Genomic DNA, 24,311 nt, shown 5'->3' on the forward strand with positions numbered 1-24,311 from the left:
GCAAAGTTCTGCTACACTCCCTCAATGCAGGATACGTACAATCAGGTTCCTCTTTTTCACCGTGTCACCAATTTGCAAGAAACTTCGAGAGCTGTCCCATGCCCTGAAACTGCTGAAGACACCATCACTCCTCATACATTTCGACTATAACCCAAAACACTTATGCTAGGGAATAGTGTCAGGACCAAGGGATTACCTGTATCAAAGGCAGCACCTTATGCTACTGGGGGGGGTGCAGGGAAAGGCCTCTGTTTGTTTGTTTGTGACTCACCACTTAAATCTGTCTGCTTTTCTCCAGATTTTACACTAAGAGAAGCAATGAAAAATAATTCCCCAACATTACCAGTGGGTAGCAGGGCCAGCTCCAGTGTCCAACCTCCTTCTGGAAATGTTCAATTAAATCTACAAGAGTGAATAAATATCTGTAATAAAATCTTAGAATTATACTATGAGTCATTTTGACCATATCTACAACCAGGGCATGAAAAAGCATAAAGTTTTTCACCTTTACACCTAGCCAAGAACCAAACGCTCTTGACAGCAATGTCACAAGAGCTTCCAGTTTTTGTGGTCTGACTGATGTAACCAGTGAGGTTTGCCACAAATGGCAATCTCTAAAATGCTGAAATACTTCTCTTAAAGAGAACATGGAAAACAAAATTTCAAGATATTTTAATGATTTTCCTATATTTCAATAGCAGAAGTATCCATACTAAATTTTGAAGTGCCTTGTTTATAATGGTATGGAAGTCCTTCACCAGCCAATACCACCAGCACTGTAACCTTCTAGAGCATCAGTGACAAACTTCAGAGACTGGCAGATGGATCCAGGTTAAGTGCTAGCTCTGTGTTTATGGGGAAAACAAGCATTTCTCTAACGCTGTGTGGCAAGACTGTACACTAAATGTCACTTATCCAGTGCAGGCAGAAGATTCCTGGTGAAGTGGCAGGTCTTGTCACTGCCTAATATATAAAACCACCATCACAAGCATCTCTTCCGGAGGCAAGGAAGCATGCTAAGGGACACTCTCCCAAAAACTGCCAGAGGACCCAAATAAAACCACGGTAAGCCCTGGATCCAAAAGCCTGCCCCTACACAATGAACAACTGAAGAGTTTCACAGGAAGAGCAGAGGTCCTGGTATGAAAAATTCAGAGACAAAACTCTCTAATAGCTGGTTTAGAGTTTTAGAAAGCAGGCATTCTTTATTCTCAGCGCCAGATGCATGGGGGTAAGTTCTGCCCAACATGCATACCGACTTTGTTCACGGTTTACCTTTTTACATGGCCGATCCATACATATTAATGGCACTTTTGAGGAACTGTTAGCATAATCATTAGAGTTCCCATGAACTACTTATCGTACCTACATTCCTACTATGCATATGTGGCCCAGTGGGTCGGGGGGGTCCTCTGGTGGTCGTTTGGGACATCTTTAGCCCTCCTTTATCCTCTTCTTCATCATCTTCCTCTTTTACTTCTCATCTTTTTCACGACCTTTTCTTCTGGCCCTGGTCCAGCGCTCTTGGCTCATGTCTTTTTTTTTGGACCGGTTTTGGACTGGTTCTTACCTAGTTAGTAGCTAAACTACACAATGCAGCTATCTACCAGTAGCTAAACTACAGAATACAGCTTTGTGCAGCTCGGCAATGTCATGGATACATACTTGCTGCATTTACAGCTAAGCACGCTGGTAAAATTCCTCCAGTATCAGTGCTAGGGGCGCGCGAACCACCATCACTAGAGGTGAAGGACCCACAAAATCGCTCCTGCCAAGGAGACTGAAGTCCACCAAGTCTTCAAGCCAGCGCGGCAAAACGGGCCCTCCGGGCCCTGCTGGGCGCTGGCAGCCGGCCCACGGCGGCAAGAACAAGGCTGGGCCGCCCCGTCCTGCCGCGCTCCCGGCGGGCACCAGCTCTTCACCACGCGCGGCCCGGGGTGCCCCACCTGGCCGCCGCGGCGCCCGGACCCGCCGGACCGCTCCTCCGGGCGCCCGCCTCTCCCCTCAGTGCTCGCGGGACGCCCCCCGGCCGCCGCCGCCGCCGCCCCGGGCCCGGCCCCGCCCGCCATTTCGTGCGGGAGCCGCCCCGCCCGTCCCCCGCTGCAGACGCGGCTCCGTCACCTCACCCGACGGACGGCTCCCCGCCCGCCCCGGCCAGCGCCCGGCCCTCGCTCCCGCCCGCCCGGCCCCCCCACGGGGCGCCCCGCCGCTCCCCCGCCCGCGGCCGGGCCAAGCCGACCCAAACCCCTCCCCTGTCTGCAGCAAGTGGCCGCCGGAGAAGGGCGGTGGCGGCGGCGGCGGCGCCATCACGTGAGGGCCCTGCCTGGCGCTCGGCTCCCCTCGCCGCCGCCGACCCCCGGCCCCGTCCCGCGCCCCGCCGCCGCCTCGCCTCGCCTCGCCCCGCGCTCCCATGCCCAGCAGCGTGGCGGTGCCGCTGGGGCTGGGCGCCTGCCGCAGGTCGGGGGCGCTGGCCGGGATGCTGGCGCTGGTGGCGCGGCTGCTGGACTGGCTGCGCTCGCTGTTCTGGAAGGAGGAGATGGAGCTCACCCTGGTGGGGCTGCAGTACTCGGGCAAGACCACGCTGCTCACCGTGCTGGCGGTACGCAGCCGCGGTCCGGCCGCCCGCCGGCCAGGCGCAGGGGCAGGGCGGTGGAGGGGCGGGGGGCGCTCGGGGCGGCGGCCCGCCGGAGGGGGCCGGCGGCCGGCGGTGAGGCGGGGGCGGCGGCCCGGCGGCCTGGCGTGGCGGGACGGGGCCGCGGCCCCCAGCCGGGCGCTGCGCCTCGCTTCCCCCGGCAACAGGTGCGGGCTCTGCGCCCGCGGCCCAGCCGCCGCCTGGCGTGGGGTCCCGGCGGGGCGCTGCGGAGGGAGGGTGGGAGGGAGGGAGGGGGCGGCGGGCGTGAGGCAGGGCTTGCACCTTTTGCAACCTCGAGAATTTCACAGCAGGGCCAGACGGGTGTGAGATGGTTCTGAGAGGGAGGAAGGTGATGTCCTCTGGGTCCGACTGCAAAGCATACCCACCTGAAAGCAGGTTCCCGGGCACGGACGCTGGCCCGTGGTTCAGAGTTGGCGTTTCACGGCCAGCGTATCCCAGGATAACTCAAAATATATTGTGCGTCCTGCAAAGCCCCGAGTCCCCTGCCACTGAATTCTCCCCTCCCATCAGTTGCATCAGTATTAATGGCCTCCCATGATGCCTTGATAGCTCTCAGCGTTCAAGTCTGACGTTGAGTTGATGTTCCCTTCGTGCTGTGGTGATGGCCTTGCAGCCTCATACCTCTCAGACACGGACACTGACACCTACCGTGACGTTTTCCATTTTGTCGCCATGCTGAAATACGTTCCTCATCGTTGCGGTAGTCTCTGGCCATATGCATTTGGGTCCGTCCTGAAGATTCACTTTCCATTGGAAGATGGAAACAAATACGTATCTTAAATACGGTTACCACTAATCATGAAGCTTAGTGCATACCCTTTTCTGCAAGGTGATCTCTGTTGTGAGATGTATTGCAGCCTCGCCTGCCACACGATAAAGGTTTCCAGGTGGTCTTTGGTCCTTATCCTGAAAAGTTACTCGATCATGAATCATAACCAGACTGGGAGGTGTATGGCCTAAAGTCAAAGAGGTTGAGGCAATGATGGTGTGAGTATATGGTATTTCTTACTTGCTTTCATATACAATTATGGATTAAGGGAGAAAAATAGGAGGTTGTGAATTAGTGAGTGAAGAAGTGGGGAGAGAGCAGGAGAAAAAGGACGGGGTAGGGGAAGTACACAATGAAAGTACGTTTTGGGGGACATCAGCGATCAATAAACATATATAAAATATCTGGAAGTGGTGTTTTACTTCATTAGGCACTTGGACGGTATTGGTAACAAGGGCCTCAGCACTCCTCATGCCCGTTGGAACTGTTAATTTCCCAAGGGCAGGCATTGCTGAGGAAGGGGGTAAAGGCATGATGAATTATATTGCTTCTTGCATTTATTTCATAAATGGAGCAAAGAACACCACAGCAATTCAGAGACCTCAGTAACAATAGTGTGAGGTGTTAGATTTTGTACATGTAACTGTCCACTCACTAATACTATGCCACCAGTGGAATGGCATCATATGTACTTGTGTCTCTCATGCTAATATCTTGAATACCAGAGCACTGCTGTCTCCGCAGGTCTGATTTTGCCAGCGCATGTATTGCTTGAAAATATGCTACAAGGCATCCATGTTTTCTGACTTGTCACAAATAGCTGGTTTTATAGCTTTTGGATCTCGTAGCCTGGAGATGATACACCATGGTAATCACCAAAGAGGAGTGGTTGGAGAATTTAGAAGTAAACAGTTCAGGAAAAGACAGTGGATAATAGCTTACTCTTGAATACAGGTGATAGGAGGATGGCAAATAGATTGGCAACTCTGGTCCATTTGTATGTGTGTGGCTTGGGTGTGAAATAGTCTCTACTTAAAATGCAAACTGCAATGGATCATAAAAACAAGCACTAGTAAATTACTGGTTTTTCTACTTTGCAGTAGTATTTAGAGATTCTGTCATGCTGACACTGAATAAACACACTTTGAGGCAGTGTCTTCCCTGAAGAGTTTGAGCCGTATTTAGTCCTCTGTTACCAGTGGAAATCTTGAATAGCTTCACTGCCTTTTACTATAGACGTGCACAGATGTAACGGAGTAGAATCTGGCCCATGGTTGTTAATACAGTAGGGGGTAATGACAGTATTTATTGTCAGTTCAATATTCAGCAACACTTAAAGAAGGCATTACCAACTTCCTAGCATCAGTTATTTTCATCTGTGTCAGGATGTAATCTTTTTTACCGACATATGACAATGCACTAGTTTGTGTGTCTTGAATATTCACAGAAGTAGGCAATTTGTCATGTAAAACTTCCTTAGCAAGCAAAATGGAACAGATTTTTTACTGTATGGTGCTTACAGCGCTTGAAACAAAACAGAGTAATCAGAGCGCTTTTGGACTAATGTGAGCACAAGATTCAACATACTACTTTCTTTTCTTTATTGTGTGGGAAAGCGAGGAACTGTAAACATAATACTTCCTTTGTAGCTGGTTCCATTCAACCAGAATGGAAATTTTTAGAGGAAAAGTCTAAAGCCCAGTAAAGGGGGCACTAATTCTTTGCATTCTGTCCTTAATACAAGAGCAGTTATGATGTTTTTTTTATTTATTTTTGTTTTCCAGTTTATCATGTTACATATGGTGTATAATTTGCTGACAAAAGTGGAATCCTGACTTTCTATGAATTTGTTTAGTCTTTTGGGTCGGCTGGCTGGTTTTCCAGGCCTTCCTGTGCTTGAATAATGATGCTACATTCTCAGGGTTTATGTGTTCATATGTCTGTCCTCCTCAAATAAATGCACTATATATTTTAACAAATTAGACTAGTACCCACTACAGGCAATGGTTACTGATTGTCTTTGTCTTACTGCATCCAATTAACAACTTCTGTCACTGCAGGGTACATGTATCTGTATGAGATTGCAGGTACATTTGTCTTCACTGTTTTTTCCTGCTGCTGTTGACAAGTCACAGAAGCAAGGAAAAAGGAGGGGGAAAAAAAAAAGAAAAAAAGAGACTTTCAGAAACAAAAGATGGGGAAAATGTATAGCAGAGAATTTAACAAGAAGGTTCCCATAGGTAAGTTTGAACAAGTAATTGATGGGAAGTTTTTTCTTGCCTGAAGGATCTAATTCCAAACTCCAAAATCTTGTGAGAGGATCAAGTAACTGTCAAAGGTTATACAAAGGCTTTTAAAGTCCCAAGTTAAAAACAATTTATCTTAGTTTGTGAACACAAACTACAGGCACAGTGTATTCTTACTCTGCCATAAACAGCAAAGAAGAAAGCTGCAGAAAGCGTACAGAGACCAGCAATAGCACTGGAGATAGCTGGTGGCAGTGTGTGCACTGTGAAGGCTCCAGTGCACCCTGAAGCTCTCATCATCCACTTCTCAGGTGAGAGGGACCTGTGGAAGCATGTCTGCTTCCCTCCTTGTCCACATGCCCATATTTTCTTCCAGCAAAACCCCATGGCATATGGGATGGTGAGGTGGATAAAGGGAATATAGTTAGATATATATGGAAGGTTAATGGCAAGCCCAGAGGTCCTGCTCTCCTTTCTGGATGACTGGAAAACCAGGACTACTGTGCATGTTGTAGTGAGTGCTTGGGCCTCCATTGTAGACCTAACTGTTAAGTAACCATCTGCATATATTAATGCACCATGCCTAGGAGACACAATACCTTATTAATAATACATTTTGAAAAGAAAGAATGAATAAAGCGTTGTCTGCTTAGGTCTGAGTTTCACCTTTCTCCTCAAAAGCTTTCTTGTGTAGTGGGTAGGTGTGTGTAAGGTTCCCATTGGCACAATAACAAGCATCTATCTTCTAAAAATATTTATCTGAACTGCGGGAGGAGGCAGCACTTTGGTTTTGTGTTTATGGAGCGCTGAGTTAGTACCTTGTATTTTTCTGCCTTAATGCTGTTCTTTTAGCTTTCACAGTAGGACTCCTCTGCTGTCACCTGCTTGCAAGGAAAGGGTCTGCACGTAGTACTCTCTACACATGTACTTCACTGTTTATTAGGAGTTAAACCATCAGTAATGGTAGTGAGACACTGCAGCGGAAAATCCTGGTGCAGTCCGTTTCATCATATTTTATCATATGATATATCATATGATATGATTTATCATATGACCCTTAAAGGTCCCTTCCAACCCAAACCATTGTATGATCTGTATTTTGACTGTGCTTCTTTCTGGTTTACTGAAGGATCAATGAAGAATTATCTGAAGTCTCATGGTTTCTAGGGTGATCTTTGTTGCTGAGGAGAATAAAAGATCATTTAAAGGGTCTGAAATGAACAGCCTTCCTTGGTGTGACAATGCATTAATTGAAGTATTGGCTAGTGCTCTTGCGGAACATTAATGTGATATTTTATAGTGTTGTAAAATAAAAATTTTAGACTGCAAACTAGAAACTTACCTGCTGTGTATCAAGTATTTTATAATAAATATATTTTTTTCTTGTATTCTAGTCAGGGCAGTTCACTGAAGATATGATTCCTACAGTAGGCTTCAATATGAGAAAAATAACAAAAGGAAACGTTACCATAAAGGTAGGTGTGCATGTTTGTGTTAATACAGAGTGAATAATCAATAGATAAAGTGATTTCAGATTGGAATGTGAAAGCATAGGAAATCTCTTTCAAGATGATAGGATCATTTATCTGTTTTAAATAGCATATAGTCATATATTTCTCTTGTTACATTAATCTGTTTGATTTAATTATATCCATGCCAGGCAGAAGCTTTGTTGCACTCTTTTGGGTTAGAAAGGTCATAAAAATCTGAGATACTAAGGGAGCTGAGCTGACTCCTGGGGGTCTCTCCTCTCTCTCTCTCTCTCTTCTTCTCACAACTCTAAGTGAATCTGAAGCAACTTCACTCCTAACTTGGGTATCTCATTGGAGAGTGTGGTGAGTGCAGTTTAGCTCGCATATTGTTAGCTATATGAAAATAGAACATCTAATATTAAAGTCAGTTGTCAGTAGAAAAACATAGATGATGCCAGTTTGGTTGTGATTTATGCCACAGGCATCAAAATAGAGATAAATCACTTCAGTAGCATTAAGGTGCTCTTTGTTGTTTGTTTATGAAGGGACCCTGGTTGATTAGTCTAGATTGAATTCATAACTTCTATCTAAAATTGGGTAAAGGGAATACAGATTTTTACCTTCGACTTTTCCCTCTTTTGCTTCATTTTCTCTCCTTTCTCCTTCAGTTCTAAAGATACTCTTTTTTCCTCTGGTTTGGTGCGACTCCTAAACCTAGGGAGGATTTTCTGAAATTACCTGTAATGTGAATATAAGCAGTTGTTAATTGTCTACCCGTTCTCTCTAAACAGTGAGTAGGTAACGGATGGTAAAAGGGATAATTGACTTCTGTTGGCTGGGAGATGCTACAGCTGAACTAAAAACCCCTAAACCTGAAATGACCATAGTGGTATAAATACTGTGACTGCCTGTCTGTTTCTGGTCTTAGTATCTTGCTATACTTCTTTAAAATGTCAAGTGGCTGTAGAGCCTTTAGCTGTACATTTCACTTCTGTGTCTACTTCTGTGTTATAAGCCTGCAGAGTTATCAATAGATTCCTCTACAACTGCTTGTACGTTACAGTACCTAATAAGCCAGTCTTTTGAAATCTATTGAAATGGACAGTCTAATGTCACCCAACTATTTCCTTTCCTCACCCCAACCCTCCTTCCCACATACCTCTTTGAAATTCATGTTGGGTCTGGCTAAAATAAAAATTCTTAACATTACCCATGATTTGGTCTGATTTTAATTTCCCAGGAAATTTTGGCAGATTGCTAAAAATAAATGATGGTGAATTACCTTAAAACTAGGTTCACAGTAAAAACTAAAAGGATTGACAAGAAAATGAAGTAAAATGTCAAATGGAGTAAAAGTGGAGGGGAATCATTACTGACTTGGTAACCTCAACTCTGTGACTTTGTGCATGATTGTTATGATAAGTACATGATTGGAGTCTACTTTGGGAGAGAATTTGACCTCACTCATCACGGAGCAGGTGAGCAAGAAAAAAAAAGTAGCATCATATAAACATTTTTAATTCATGCCTTTCCTGAAAGGTAAATGATTGATAGAAGCCTAAACTTTTTTTTTTTTTTTCAGTGTAGATGGTGTGTGTGTTTGTGAGTTAAAAAACCCCCAACTGTCACACGATGAGCACTGCAATTTTGAAGTAAAAACTCAGGACTGGTATTACTTTACACAGCTCTCTGGAAATACAGAGGAGTTTATATGGCAATATGAATAAGCCTGCATCATCTGGGGATGACTGGGATTATCTGGGGAAAATGTAGGTGACAAGAATCAAAAATCTGTCAGCACTAATTCTTGCAGCCAACCCTGTATGCTCAGTTTATTTTGGAGGTCCAGGAATCAAAAGGATTAAAAGGTAACTGACCTGGTCTTTCAGGAGACAGAGGTAGTGCACAAGGTGCACATCCTGCTGTGTGACAGTTCTACAGCTTCTTCTTGTAAATGGAGGCTGTTATTTCATGATGCTTTCTGTTAGTTCTTATGGATGCTATGTTTGAAACTGGTGAAAAACCCCAGAATTTCATCAATGTTGAGGTTTCACTTCTAGTCTCAGCCCTTGTTCACCTCTATTCTCAGTATATATGAGGTCATTCAAGCTCTTCCTTCTCTCTGCTGTTTCATCTCTGCGTGGCCAGCTTTGCTTGTGGTAGTACATGACTCCATGTCATGTAAGGCTGGTCAAGGGAAATTTCAGTTTATGGGAACAACCACTTTAATTGCAGTAGGGCAGTATTCATGCTGCATAACAAGAAGGCATACTGATTCACAGAGAACTGCTTACTCTTTTCCCTTGCTGTGGAGTTTCCCTGTGACTCTCCTCATGCCAGTTAGCCTCTCCTTATCAAACATGTTCCCCTCTTCTACTGCTTGGTTTCTTTGTGTCTTACCTGTTTGCATACACAAAGGCCAAACCCTGAACGCCTCATTCCTGAAAATAACTTCTTCTGTCCCTTAAAGAGGGAGCAATAAATGTCCTCCCTTAGTCCAGGAGTGAGTTTGTCAACAAGTGAGAAAAAACCCCAACCCTCTGTTGAATGTGCCTCAACAGCCATCTGTTTGTTGCTGAGCAAAGACCTTAGGTCCATTATAGAAAGAACGTCAGCCTAAACAGGAACGTGCCAACTTACTGTTATCTTCTTCCCAAAGAGTCCCTTTTTAATCAGAATCAGAACTTCTGAACGTTATTTCATTGGGGTTGAAATTCTGCTTTCCAAACAGAATCTTTCTTGTAAAGGTAAAAAAAACCCTACCCCTCTTAAAAAAAAAAAAAAAGTCACAAAATAACCTTTTAATACACCTACCTTTCTGCCCGTAGTAGCACTTATAAACCGCAGTATGATGTTCCTCTTGCTAGGGGCAAACTAGACTTAACTTCTGGGAAACCAAAGAGGGAATCAGGCCACCCTAGTGAGTGTGGCAGAGATGAAAGGTCAGCTTTTACAATTAGCTTAAGTAAGTGATGGTGTGATGTAGAAGAATGAAGCTGGGTTAATTATCATTGATCATATACAGCTGTGGGTTGGCCGATGTAGATAAGGTGCAGCTGTGGCTGGTTCTGTTAAGTGGTTGCGAGTCAATGAAGGGAGAGCAGCTGAGGAAGAAGCGGAGAGAAGAGTGAGCGTGCCCAGAATAAGGAGAGACTAGGAGAAGGCAGCAGAGGGGCGGGTATGAAGAGTATGTTGATATGTGATGGTAAAAGACCTTGTTGTAGCTGGCTGGTTTATGGAATGCTGTGACAGTGTGGGATTTTTACATTCTACTTTAAGCTTGGCTCTGCAACCTCACACCCATTTTCTGTCAGCACCAGTGCGCACCAGAGCACAATGCACATGGTAGTCAGATCAGGCCACTGATCTAGATGGAAGCAACCTCTAAAAAAAAACCAACAGCCAACCAAACCAAACCCCTGTACTTTTTCTCCCCAGTCAAATGACCTAAGAAGTGTTCTTCCCCAAACAGCTATGTGATTGCTGGTGCCCCCACAGTGTGGGAAAGCATGGTACCGACAGGGGTAAAATGCTGCGTTTTGGGGACAGCCCAGATAGATTGACTTAGCTGCAAACCACCATATTTGGGGTGCAGAATTTGGACAGGAAGAAAGCAGTATCTCCATTTGGTGAGAAAAACAGAAGTTTTCCTTCATCCTTCCACTCTGGTAGCTGCAAGCTTTTAAGCACAACTAACACTGCCTGTTGCTAGAGGGCTGCCAGAGTATGTCCCAGTACGCACACATAGACTGCATGTGGATTCAGAGGGATCAGTGATGATATTTAAAAAAAGTAATCAATGTTTAGTGCTATATTGTTAGGATTTATGAACTTTGGATGGTGTTAAGTTTTACAGTCCTTATGATTAATTCATGATTCATATTGGTTATGAAGGAGAATTTATGGAGAAGTCAATGGAAATTTATATGAGAACAGTCTGATTGATGTGCTAATTGTATAGATTTTTCTCCCCCAAGATTCTGTTCATTATGCACAAATTAACATGTACACGAGCTATGACAGCAAATCAAACTAATGTGTTTACAACAAGAATATCAGATACTGCCCTACAAGTGCAAATATATCCTAAGGCCATCTAATGCTTTCTTGACCTCTTATACATCAATGGCAGGTGTGTAGGAGAGCCAGACCAGTGACAGAATTGTGATCAGCATTGTGATAGGAAGCAGCAAATGCAGACTCGGAAGCAAAAGCTGTTTATTTCAGTTTAAGTAGTCAAACTGTCTTTTAAGTTTTATTCAAAGAAGTATTTTTTCTTATTGTTCTTTCAGGCACGCAGACGTTCTTTGTTCTCCTGCCTGAGCCTTCCCTTCTCTTCCCTTCTCAGAAGAGTACATTTGTACTGAAGCAGTACCTTCCACTTGAGCTTTAGCAATGTTTCCTAATTCATCCAGGAGATGATTCTATTTTAAATATTCCTAAAATCAGTTTCATACACTTTTCATCACAACTGCCTTGGTTTACCACTGATCAAGGAAGTGCATAAATGCCACAGTCAATAAAAAGTTACCGCATTCAACCGTAGTTCATAAATAATCCACAGGAATAGGAGTTTCTCTTAAGTTCCCTTGTTTTCATTCTTTTGCATAGAAACAATAAGACCATGATTTAGAGTTTATGTAGAGAAAACATAAGGATAGTTGGAGTGCTGTAGTGATGCTGCTACTGAATTGTCAGACTTTTTTTTGTGGAAGAAAATGAGAAAGCTGCTGATGGCTCATAAATAAATGACAAATAAAGGTCATGTACTAAGTAGACAGTCTTCAAAATAAAGTATTTTTGAGCCAGGATAGTTCAAGTATGTGAAGGAAGTGACTAGTGAGTTTGTACTGCAGTTGTGTGCACCAATGATACTCCAAGCTCAAGTTCATGTAGGGAGGAGGTGCATGGGTTTCTGTAGAACTGTGCCTTGTTTTACACTTCGATCTCAAAAGTTGTGTTAAATATAGTTGTTTATAATAGAGTTGTTAAGAATAAGGGTATCCTTTAACCATTAACAATACTAACATTATTATGTTTATTAGTTTCAAAAATGATACTTGGTTTGGAAGCCTGTCTGCACAGGAAAATAATTTAGCTTAACTAGTTCTTATGGTCTTGCCGCTACAACAGCATACAGGGAAAGCAGGAGGTGTAGGGGAATGTGGCTCTTGTGCGTCAATGCTTATTTCCTTAAAAGCCTGTCAATACTTTTAGGTCTTGTAAACACAAAGTACTTGTATGCTGCTATTCCTATATCTAGGTAAGCTGTTAAAATCTTACAGCCTAATTGCTAGATAAAGTTTCCAAAATTATTTTACCGTTAGAAGAATGACATCATTTGTTGATAAGTTGATGACTGAAGAAGGGGCAGGGGGATGCCTTTTGTTAGAATACTTTGAGTTATTTGCAGCCCAGTCAACTAGGATTCAGAGTGAAATTTTCTTTAACCTTCTTATCCCAACAAAGCAGGTTAGCTTTCTCATAGAAATACTATGATATCCAACTGTCAGTTATTATTAAAATTCCTGGATAAAGTGTTACTTTACAAAACCTCTGAAGTCCTTCAAACATAGCAGGAATGATCTTCATGGTAAGCAGATAGGTCTTGCGTCTGACCTTTTCAAAGGTCTTGGGGGACACTGCAAAACGGAATCAATTAAATTTACTGTGCGAGTGAGGTTGAGAAACCACCTGGATCAAAAAGTCATCAAGTGACAAAATGGCATTCCAGAAGTGTAAGACTGATCACCTTAGGCAAAGTAAGTTGCAACACCAACAAGTAGATGATACTAATCTTTATCTAGTTTTTGCCGTGTTTTGGGGTGGGCCACTAAGAAGGAAGTACTATGCTAGTGCAGTATCACTGCTGGGTTTTTTGCTACCAGTTCCGGAAGGCAACAAGAACTAAGGAGCCCGCGGACTGCTTTATTTTCCTCCAGCTTTGGCAGTCATTTCCAGAAGCCAGTAGAGTTATTCTCATGTTTACTTTCTAATCCTAGTGTGTAAAATTATGGTCGCTGGCGTGCTTGTGTGTATGAGTATTTATCCAAACCGCACTGAAAGAAAAATACTGACTTATGCAAGCCAAAACATTTTGTAGGAAGATGCCATTTTCATGAGCTCTTTAATTGAAGTTGAGCATGATTTCGGCTTTAACTATGAATTGTCAAATTTTGGCTTCTCAGTCTATTTATTTTTTATTATTTTAATTTATTTATATAAATTATACATTTTATATATTATATAATTAATATATATTAAATAATAAATATTAATTTATTTCCCCCAAAAAAGAGGAGGCAAGAGAAGATTTTAACACACAGTATTTGAAATTTAAGCAGAAAGCTTCATGGATTTTGAGGTTGTGGTTGAGGTATTAAATTACAATATGATTTTCAGCATCAAAATGCCTAATGTACTAAGGGATCTGTTGAAACTATTTTGATGAAGTTCATAACAAAACTGATGGCTGTCACTTTTTTCTGACAAAAAAAATCTATGGCTGAAGAATTAATTTGGGGTTTTACTTACAAGCAAGTTTTGTTGTTTGCTGAGTAATTTGATTTTGATGGGGTTTTTTATGTTTGGATCAGTGCAGCATTAGTAGCCTTTTGCTTTAGTGAGACTTACTGTTCAATAGGGTAGACCGTAGCTAAAAAAATTTTTTTGACAAACCAGATTTTGAAAGCCTCAGAAGACACGCGTTGTGAACTGTTAAGTGATTGAAGTTAAGAAACTCCAGCTACTCAACCTTTGATTCTTGCAGTGATGGTCTTAGAATAGTCTCAGGTATGAAAAAGAAATAGAGCAACACAGGACCTGCATATGCACAGGCAATGCAGCAGGTTCGTTTTCCTTGCCCTTGCAATTTGTTTCCTTAAAGTAGGACCGGCAGCCCAGTGTGTGCCCGCCCTGGGTTTTGCAGCCGGGAGGGAGCGGTGAGCTGCTAGCTGCTCGGGGACTGGAGCTGCGGGGGTCGCGCTGCGGCCACCCCAGCTGTCACCGCTAGATGCCAGCGTCCTTCCACGGAAGCTGCAGCCCGGGCCAGCACGGGCCAGTATGCTGGAGGGGGAAGCCAAGCTTCTTTGCTGTTTGTTCTGATGTGGCAGAGAGGGAGGAGGATCCCAGCTCTGTGCGTTCTTTTTCTAGCTTCCTTGGTTGCAGCGCGCCTCCCTTCTCCGGATAGTAGAGTTTCCAAGTCTCCAAACATTCTTGTAGAAACAGAATCCTCCTGCTTTGTAATGCTTCATCCTCCTGTTCACCTGCATGTAAAAACCACCGTATCTATCACGTCATCATGTCACGTGTCGTGCAGTAATACAAGCCTTCCTGTGTACTGCCTGTATAGCTCCAGCAGTGTTTCAGCAAAAAATTCAGCAAAAAAAAAAAAAAAATACTGGCTATTCCATATAGCTGAAAAGACCGTGTTGTATCTGGGCTGATTTCAAGTCAAGTGTTTATTCCTATAAAGAGTTTTTGTAGGATACCCTAGTTATTTATGATAGTTGTGTGTAAGGAAAATCTGTACTGCTGGATTCAAAAGGGCTGTGGCCCACAGCAGAAAGTCCAGTTACTAGTGATACACCCCAGGGATTGTTTAGTGTCCTCATTAGTGACCTGGATGATGGGACAGGATACACCCTTAGTAAGTTCGCTGACAATACAAAACTTGGAGGAGTGGCGGATAGAGAAGAGGGTTGTGCTGCCATCCTCAAGTGGTCTCAAGTTACACCAGGGGAGGTTTAGATTGGATATTAGAAAAATTTCTTCACCAAGGGGGTGGTCAAGCATTGAAAGAGGCTGCCCAGGGAGGTGGTGGAATCACCATCCCTGGAGGTGTCTAAAAGGCACGTAGATGTGGTGTTCAGGTTTAGTAATGGACCTGGCAGCTCTGCGTTAATGGTTAGACTTGATGGTCTCAAAGGTCTTTTCCAACCTAAAGGATTTATTATTCTGTTATCCAGAGGGACCTCAACAAGCTGGAGAAATGGGCTGACAGGACCCTTATGAAGTTAGGGAAAGGAAGGTAGAAAGTCTTGCACCTGGGAGGGATCAACCCCAGGTACCACTGCAGGCTGACTGGCTGGAAAGCAGCTTTGCAGAAAGGGACCTGGGGGTCCTGGTGGACACCAAGTTCACCATTGGTGAGCAGTGTACCTTTGCAGCCAAGAGACCAACAGCATCCTGGACTGCATTTGGAAGAGCTTTGACAGTAGGTCAAGTGAAGTGACCCCTCCCTTTTAGTCAGCACTGGTAGGGCCATACATGGAGTACTGTGTCCAGTTCTGGGCTCCCCAGTACAAGAGGGGTGTGGAGCTACTGGGGAGTCCAGTGAAGGGCCATGAAGATGATTAAGGGACTGGAGCATCTCTCATATGAGGAGATGCTGAGATACTTGAGATACTGTTCAGCCTAGAGAAGAGAAAACTCTGGGAGATGTCATCAATACAGCCTGAAGATGTAGCCAGATTTTTCTTAGTGGTGCCCAGTGACAGGACAAGGGGCAAGGCACATAGTGTGATCGAACATTTGAACAGGTTGACCAGGCAGGTTCTGGAGTCTTTATCCTTGGAGCAGTCTGCTCTATGTGACTGTGCTTTGACCAGGGTGAGCTGGACTACAATCTCCAAAGGCCCCTCGTAGCCTCAGTGGTTCTGTGATTCTGTGAAAAGGGCTTAAATGAGGGGTAGAGAATGTCTCAGAGAAGTATGGAGCATACTCAGAACTACTCAGTGATCAAGTAAGAAGGGAAAGTATGAAAGCACTCTCCTGTCTGATAGTTTGGGAAGAGAAGCACATGCACATGCATCTGTGCTGGGAGATGCATGCTGCAGTGTGAGACAGGACCATACATTAGGTAGGAACGTCTACAGTGGTTGGGACAAACACATGGGGCCAGAAGCCAGTGTCCTGAGTCAGAACAGGCAGTGTCGAATGTCTCACCAGGGATTCAGAGTAACTGTTAGGACTCCTAAAAATGAGGGCCAAGAGTTGATCTCAAGGAAATAATCTAAACCAAACTTTTGCTTTGAGGTGAATCAGATATTTACCCACATATCTTAGGTAATGTTTTCTTAAAATTTGTTCTTCAGTGAAGAAGGTTCTACAATATCCCTTGTTTGGTACAATATTCTTTCACTTCAAGTGTTAGAAAGCTTTTTCCTAATACCTGACATGAGTTGCTGTTTTCACTAATTGAGCTGCTTTTTTCTTTTCTGTATCTGGCAGCCATTTCCTGGGAAATGTTATGGTTTTGCTCGCCCCTCCCCTCTTTATAGGTCATATTTTCAAAATCGCTTCTCACCCTTTCTTTTCTCATCTGGATTTTTTCCAGTTTGTCTGTGTCTGTTCTATAGACCGATACTCAAAACCAATATAGGAGCCTCTCTGACACTGAGAACAGGGCACTACGTACTTCCAAAATTGTACGTACGATGCTTCTGCTAGCATATGCTGATTTAAGATGTGCAACACTGTTGAAACATACTTACTTTGTGAACTGCTCAAACTTTTGTCTTGCATCTGTGCCTGATTATTATCCATTTTGTGCTAGTGCATTTGGTTCCCTCTGTCCTGATGTGGCATTCTGAACATTTCAGCTGCCTTATTTCAGACCATCCATCTAGGTGGTCTGGATACTTCAGGATTCTGCTCTTTTTATCCACTCCAGGCTTGAAGTGCAGCTTATCTGCAGCTTATATAAATGTATGTTCTCTTCCAACATCTTGTTGGGACACCTGGGAATCATAAATGCTGCCCCTGTTTAGCTCTGTCCTCAGCAGCTTTGCCTCACTGATAAATGCTGGGAGTCTGTCAGGATTGCTCAGACTTGAGAGGTAGAGGGCAAGGAGGACACACAAGCCAGGGAGCAGCTCTATGGGGTTAAATCTGTCATGGGAGAATGTCCTTCTCTTCGTCTAATCTACCAATATTAGATTACCTTTTCCCAGCATACACACTTGTACATCCTCCTAGCTTTTCTCTGCTATTGAGCAAATACTAATTTTTGCTTTCGTGGTTATATGTTCTTCAAGGACAAGCAGAATTAATAATCACTACAGTAGTTACTGATCAGCTGTTTTGAGCTGTCAGTGTCCTTGCCTCTGGTCTCCTTGTCCTCAGTCTTCCAAATGCAAGTTCTATCTACAGCTATATGCCAGCTTTCACCATAATTTCTTGGATTTTGATGTCTAGAGACTGAAAAGAGAGTACAAAGTATTGCACGTGGTCACGCAGAATCGGGGCTTTCTGCTTCGGGGAGGACACCGTATTGAGGCTAGGATGGATTGACTCCTATTCAGAGGTGTGTTACATCTTGATTGAGAAGATTACAGTCTTTATCTCTAAAGGTGGGTACCCTGGTACTCTACTGCCTTAGAACACAATGTGGATGTAAGCAGCAAGAGCTTCAGAAAAAGGTTTCTGAAACTTTGGTTTTGTGTCCTATTTAAAATCCACCTGTTGATCATTTCAGCATTGTACCTTGTGTCTCTGATAAAATGGCAAATATATCCTGATCATTGAGAAATACCCCTGCCATTAAAATGCCTCAGTACTTCTTTTCAGGAGTTGAAAATACTCGGCCATTTTGTGTTGCAAGCCTAAGTCCATTTCCAGTTCTTCAGTGAAAGTGCTGTGGTGAAATTATAAACTGTGAAGCATGCATATAGCATTTTTTCTGTCTGACGTGACTAAAATAAAATACATAGTTGCAAAAAAATGTTTAAAAGTTGGACTTCATCACCATTGAGGTGTGAAAACAGGGTTCTTTAAAGACCAAGATTGGTTTCAAAGAACATAGTGTTCTGAGAAGTATTGCCTGCAGAAAATGTAGCCATGTGGCATATTTTTTTTCAGCTTTAAAAGCAACTGTAAAGGCATTTCCTAAGTATACTATAATAGATAGGTAGTAGGTACTCTAAGGTAGTAAGGTATTTCTAACTTCCATAATAGGTTACATGGCTGGTACTACAAGTAAGGCTCTATAGTTTTGTATCCACAGGGCGATTTATTAAAAATGTTAATGTTACTTGATTTAACTCTTTTTATTCTTCCCATTTATTAGCTGAACATTACTGGTTGAAGATTCCAGTCTAGAATAGGGACTATTTAGGATTTGTCTCCCCTGAGCTTCGCCAGGTGAAAAGGAGGAAGCCAGCTTGAGCCAGTTGTCTGAACTTAGTGGAGAGCATTGGCTTTGGAAGAATGGTTCACCTGGCAGGCAAGGTGCGTTAGGCAGATGCAATCATTTCCTGCTGTCGGTGCCCTCTGAGCTGTTCAGTAGCCGCAGAGAAATTTTGATCACTTGGATTAGATGCCTGGGTTTTGGGTGGCTGAAGTTGAGGGAAATTAATCCCCTGCTTTCCAGTCGCTCACTGTCATTGCGTGTTGGGTTGGCTATATGACAGCTTGCTGTGTGTGGATGAGCTCATTGGTCACAGTATATGTGGACTTGTCTGTGTACAACATGGTGTTGGGCGTTGCTGGTGCTACCTTACTCTGCCCAAATGCTCTTCCGTGTTTAGAATTTCCTCACCTGTTTGTTCAGGTTAGATTTATGGCTCATACTTTCTGAATACTTCCAAGCAGAAAGATACATTTCTGTGTTCAAGTATTTATAGTGTTGGATTTATCTTGCAAATTAAGATGTCTGAATGTAAACAGCTATATGTCTGCTCCTTTAATAAGTCAGAGGAGCTCTAGTCAGTACTGTCAAGGCTGAAGCATAATTCTGTCATCCTAAAGAAGACTTTACATCTAGTCCGCAGAATGGCTCTCTAGGCTTCACTGACTGCTGTGAGATCGTAGGTACTGAATCCATGCATTGATGTTGAGATTCAGATGTGTCCTTGTGTGCATCTCTGTCCACAACAAATATTCTACCCAGCATGTCTGGAAAAAAGCAATGTAAACTGACATCTAGAAAACACATTTCCTGCAACTGGCTCATTAACCACCAAGCCTTCCCACAATATAAGCTAATTAAAAGAAACACAACTGGAGTATTAACGAGCATTCCTGTAACTGACAGCTTTAGAAAACCTTTGAACCTGTTCCCCAGCTGCATTTTTGCTCAACTGTTATGATACACCTCTGTGCAAAAGAAAAGGATTTGCTCCTTAAACATAGCTGGTAGCTGCAGTCTTGAGGAGGAGTCTTAGATCCGCATGAAGAAATTGAACAAGACATATCTAGAGACATTCCTGTTTTGGAAGAATTTGATCTAACAGGTAAGTATAAGCACTATGATAGATGATGACTCCAAAGTATGGTGATTAATCTAGTTTACAAATTAAAACGTTACATTATTTTTTGAGAGTGTAGACCTGCAAGCACAGTAAGAATTACTTCTTTATAGGAGCAGATAGGAACAAATAAAATGGTGATTTATAAAATGCAGTAGAAATAAGATGTATGCGTTTGAGACTAAACAACAGCTCCTTGAGATTCTAGTCTTCTGTGAGGCAGTGGTGCTGGGTATCAAAGAAACTTTTTCTCTGTTTGTTTGGGTCATTCTGTAGGCATTTTCTGATTCTTAAAATCAGCTGGTCTTCTAGGGATAAAATACTTCTTAAATGTTATGAGAAATTCACTCCTGAGGGACCAATGAAAGCCATGGGAGCACTCTGAAGTTGAGTCTCTTTTTAAAAACACCAAGACAAAATAAACTTCTTTTTACAGCTAGCTATATATTCTGCTGTCAAGGTGTAGTCTTCTGCCTCTCCTAGTTCACACCCAGAGTATACTTTTTACCTGTGTATTAAATAATGGGATACAAAAATAGTTGATGTACAAAACTTGCAAAGCTCATGCAAGGCAACTTCTTTAACACTAAGACCTGTCCCCTTTCCTCCCTGGGTGCCTCTTGTATTCTTACAGATCTGTCTGTTCAGTCATGTACAGTGGAAATGGTTTGGGGCAGAGATTTACGTTCAGAATAAAGTAGTTAACTCTGTCATTGACTGTCAAATATGATAAAGAATAGTAGAAAATTTCATAGGCAAAGAGGTGAGGAATTACAAAAATTTATTTCATGCATTTATTTTCTTCCTTTATTTCAGATGATTATAGCAATATATTGACATCAAAAGGGTTCCCAAGCTCTATTAAAAACACCTAGTCTATCTTGTGTCATCTGTGTTCTACTTTAATGAATACCCGTAAGTCTTATTAGGGAAACTGACTGGAAATGACTTATCTTTCTATTATTTCAAGGTGACTCTTTCTCCTAATGAGAGTAATACTTGTTCTGCAGTGCAATTTCATATAGTATAGATATAGTATATCATCAAACAAGGACAAAACCAGTATTTCTTTATTTTGTATTACTTATTTTGTGATTAGTCCAGGCTACATCATGTAGATTTTTGTGGCTTCCAGGAATAATCTCTGTCAGTCTCCAAAAATCTAATCTTAGTACTGGCCTTCCCTGTCCTCTTTCCCCTTCTTTCTTCTCTGATCTACCAAGAAAATAATTTAGTTTCTTTTTCCAGACACACAGATGTGCACCAGATGGTTACTGATAGTTTCAAGGTCCTGATGGGTTACTGGAATAATTAGTGTTGGTGTGAGATTTGTCATCTAACTATAATACTGAGCTGTGTACTCAAGCTTTTAAAGTAAAAGGTTTATTTTATTAAGAATTTGGAAATAGTGCTTCAAATGTCAGTGCAGATAATAATTGATCTCCAGTTCATGGTCAGAAGTTCACTCAACTCTCTTTCATATGTAAAATTCTTGATCTTATAAAAGGGATCAAAGGCAATCTACATTTAGGCGTGGACTAATTTTATGCCAGAAGAAACAGTAAGATATCAATCAGGGAATGATTTTAATGGTGAATTGGGAAATACTTCTTTATAAAATATGAACATAAGGTGTTGAAAATGGTAGCTAAATTGATACATAAATATGATTTATGCATTGTGGAATTAAGAATATAATCCTTGAAAAACGGCTTATACCAAGCATCTGTTAAGTCTCACTCTTTTGTGCAAGTCTTTGTTGCCACCACAGGTTTGATGTGTTTGGATTTATAAAGTATAAAAATGAAAACAACCCTGAAGAAATTTTTTTTTTCTGTGTATGTTACTTCCAAATTTAATTTGTGCTGTAATGGATATGCCTTCTAGATCTAGTATATGGTACATACTGTTTTGATAGCTAAATCTGATTAAAATAAACTTAGTTCTGTTTGTCCTTGACATAGGAACAAACCCATTCTTTTTATTTTTCAGTGTTCATCACTGTCTTAATAGGAGTGTCACTTGTAATGCAACTGTCTTTGGATGTAGCTGCAACAACTACATCATCAACAGCTCTTGCTTACATTATTTAGATACTTTCTCTAGTATTTTCATCTTGGAAACAGTTTTGAAACAAGTTGGTTGTCATCCACCAAAAATACTGAATTTTTGCAAGCAAAGCAGAATAAATAATTCCTGTGCAGGGAAATAAAATGTGTAAGTCTTTTAACAATACAGAACTGAGTGGGATTGCTGGCTACTAATAGCATGCATAAGTATGTGCAGGATTGGAGCTTTATAAAATCCCGAGCAGAATTTGAGCTTCCTTTCCTTAAGATCTACTGATTAATCACTTCAGGCCTACCCTACACTACTCTTTCCTTTCTGGTTCTGATCAGTTAATCCATGTGTCTTTTAAAGCACATTTGATGAACAAATGGGAGAGCTGTGGAGGTATTGGAGCTCCCTTGAGTATATCATCCTTTACACGGACTCAATCTGCTCTCTGACCAGTTCTTTATTTACTTAATATCTGTCTTTATCCTGCTGAAGGCCTGATGCATTCTTAACTCAGGACTCCCTAACCTCATAAAAAATGCAAATTCATAACTGTTTTCATACAGTGATGCTATTCTTTCTGGGGTTTGGGCCGTGTATTTGCAAGAATTCACTTTGGTATCTGAGTAAGACTTTCGCAGTGAGTGGGAAAGGGTAGTGTTCTCCAAATGGACATTTGGAGCTGTTAATGTCACAGGACTGACATGCCCTGTGAATGTGCCTGTTCTCCTTCAGTGACTGGAAGGGGCTAAGACCAGTCTCTTGAGGAAGGTCATCTAAGAAACTGCCTACGTTTAGGCATTGTCAATACAGCATGCATGCTGCATGTGAGAGGAGTTCTGTTCTGTTCCATTCTGTTAGTACTGTGTAGTTCAAAAATGTTTTGGGTTTGAGGTGTTCTTACCTTTTCCAGGTATGGGACATTGGAGGTCAGCCAAGGTTTCGAAGCATGTGGGAGCGTTACTGCAGAGGAGTCAATGCAGTTGTGTAAGTTTTCTTGTATATGCCCATACAATGTATTTCGAAATATATATTGTCAGTATAGATATGCTTTTCTTTCTGCCCACCTCCATCACATAAGAAGACCCAACACAATAAAAATAGTGTGTTCTACACATTTAGCAACCCAGATATCTAAGTAATTGCATGTTCCGGGTCATTTTTCCCACACAGGCCATATTTAATTCTCTGTCTTCCTGTATTAATAAATGCAAGGCTTACACAACTCAGGACCGTTCTAATGCTGTTGTCAATGCAAAAATATTTATCACATTTCAGATGTTTTAATGCAACTTTCTGCAAGCAATGGACAATACCATAAATAACTTTATTCCCGTTGCAGTTACATGGTGGATGCGGCAGACTTAGAGAAAGTAGAAGCTTCAAAGAATGAGCTACACAGTTTGATAGATAAGCCACAATTGCATGGAATTCCAGTAAGTATTTTGATTATTATTCTTATCTGAATGTAGACAGTGTAGCCTCAATCCTCATGAATTGGTTCCTCCAGACTCTTAAAAATAGTGGCTTAAATATGATGCAGCCTTGATACGTAGAGTACTCTTACAAAAATTATTGTGAAATTATTTCAGGGGACTCAGCATCTTATCAGTACTGCACTGTATGTTTTCTTGTCTAAAGGTCAGCATAGATTTTGAAAAAAATCATTTTCACATGTGTTATTACCAGACAGTAATTACTTCCAGTCTGTCCCCTTGTTGACTGGGTTTGAACCAATGACACAGATAATGTTTCTGGCAGTATCTTAACGCATATGAGCTTTGTCTTTCTGAATGTTGGCAGACATTAACATCAAAGAGTGTCCTCTGCTTCCAGAGATTGTGGAGGAGCTTGACTTCTTAGTTTTTCAAACTAAACTGTGTGGAAAAGATGCAAACATGCGTCCATTCTCCAATGGGATGTGTCAAAGAATAGTATATTTTGCTGAAATTCTAGTGAGGAATTATGGAGGTGGAGACTAATGTTATTTAATTAATGTAATCTGCCAATTTAGACCTAGTAAGGATCCACCAGGTTAGCATTGATCTTTGATGCTGACATCACCAGCTAAGAGTTCATAGCTGTGATCATAATAAAGAAAAGAAAGGTACATACAAATCAGGAAGAGGTTACCCACAACTTGGTATGCTCTTCTTGGCCCCTTTTTTGTAAGCAAATATTTGGACACTTGACCAGTGCAAGGAATCAAAGTGATCTGAGGATGAGTAGACAGCCATCATGAAATCATTGTGAGAATAAAGCTCTCACACATCCATTCTTGAAGGAGAATTTTTCAAGGGACTTTCAATCTTTTTTTATAGTTTGCAATTATTGTGGTGGTTTTATATGTTAAGGACATATTGAACAAATCCTACAGAAATCTATATAGCCATGCTGTTCATGGCGTGTGGCATTGTCTGTCCTTTGTACTGTCTTCACATCCTGTTTTACTTTGCACTTCCTTCCTGAAATGATAGCTCTCATATCTTCAGAAGTATTTAATTAAGTTCCTTTCCTTTTATATGTTCTAATATCACATTCCAATTGTCCAGTTGATCAGCATGGTAGTTTCCAAGGTACAGTAATGTATTTTTTACTTACTTCAATTTCATAGGTAGTAACTAGTATTGAACTTCCTTCAACGTATTGTACTCAGGCTTTGGCATTATAGATTTTAAGGTAGCTTCATTAATCTGAGACTGCAAGTAATGAGTTTTAATGTGTTCCGGATTCGTGGGAAATAATGGGACAGTCTTGAATCAGAATTGTAATACATTTGGTAAACAATAATGCAGTCATAATTAGAAAAACCTTCCATTGCTTTCTTTATCTTAGAATGTGCTCAACGCATTTATCTGGCCTTAA

The 24,311-nt window shown here is 41.9% G+C and overlaps 1 protein-coding gene across 1 annotated transcript in view; it reads left to right on the forward strand.

Moving 5' to 3' along the window:
• Positions 1-2,136: 2,136 nt before the first annotated feature.
• The window catches only part of LOC102052783 (ADP-ribosylation factor-like protein 8B), a 29,537-nt gene continuing 7,362 nt past the window's right edge, over positions 2,137-24,311 (forward strand). Inside the window, exons 1-4 of the mRNA XM_055712377.1 lie at positions 2,137-2,599; positions 7,063-7,143; positions 22,360-22,433; positions 22,789-22,882. Of these exons, the coding sequence (XP_055568352.1) occupies positions 2,411-2,599; positions 7,063-7,143; positions 22,360-22,433; positions 22,789-22,882 (438 nt within the window). The 5' untranslated portion in view covers positions 2,137-2,410. The remainder of the gene's footprint in view (positions 2,600-7,062; positions 7,144-22,359; positions 22,434-22,788; positions 22,883-24,311) is intronic.

This window comes from Falco cherrug, chromosome 5 (assembly GCF_023634085.1).
Source record: "Falco cherrug isolate bFalChe1 chromosome 5, bFalChe1.pri, whole genome shotgun sequence".
NCBI classification, from domain to species: Eukaryota; Metazoa; Chordata; class Aves; order Falconiformes; family Falconidae; genus Falco; species Falco cherrug.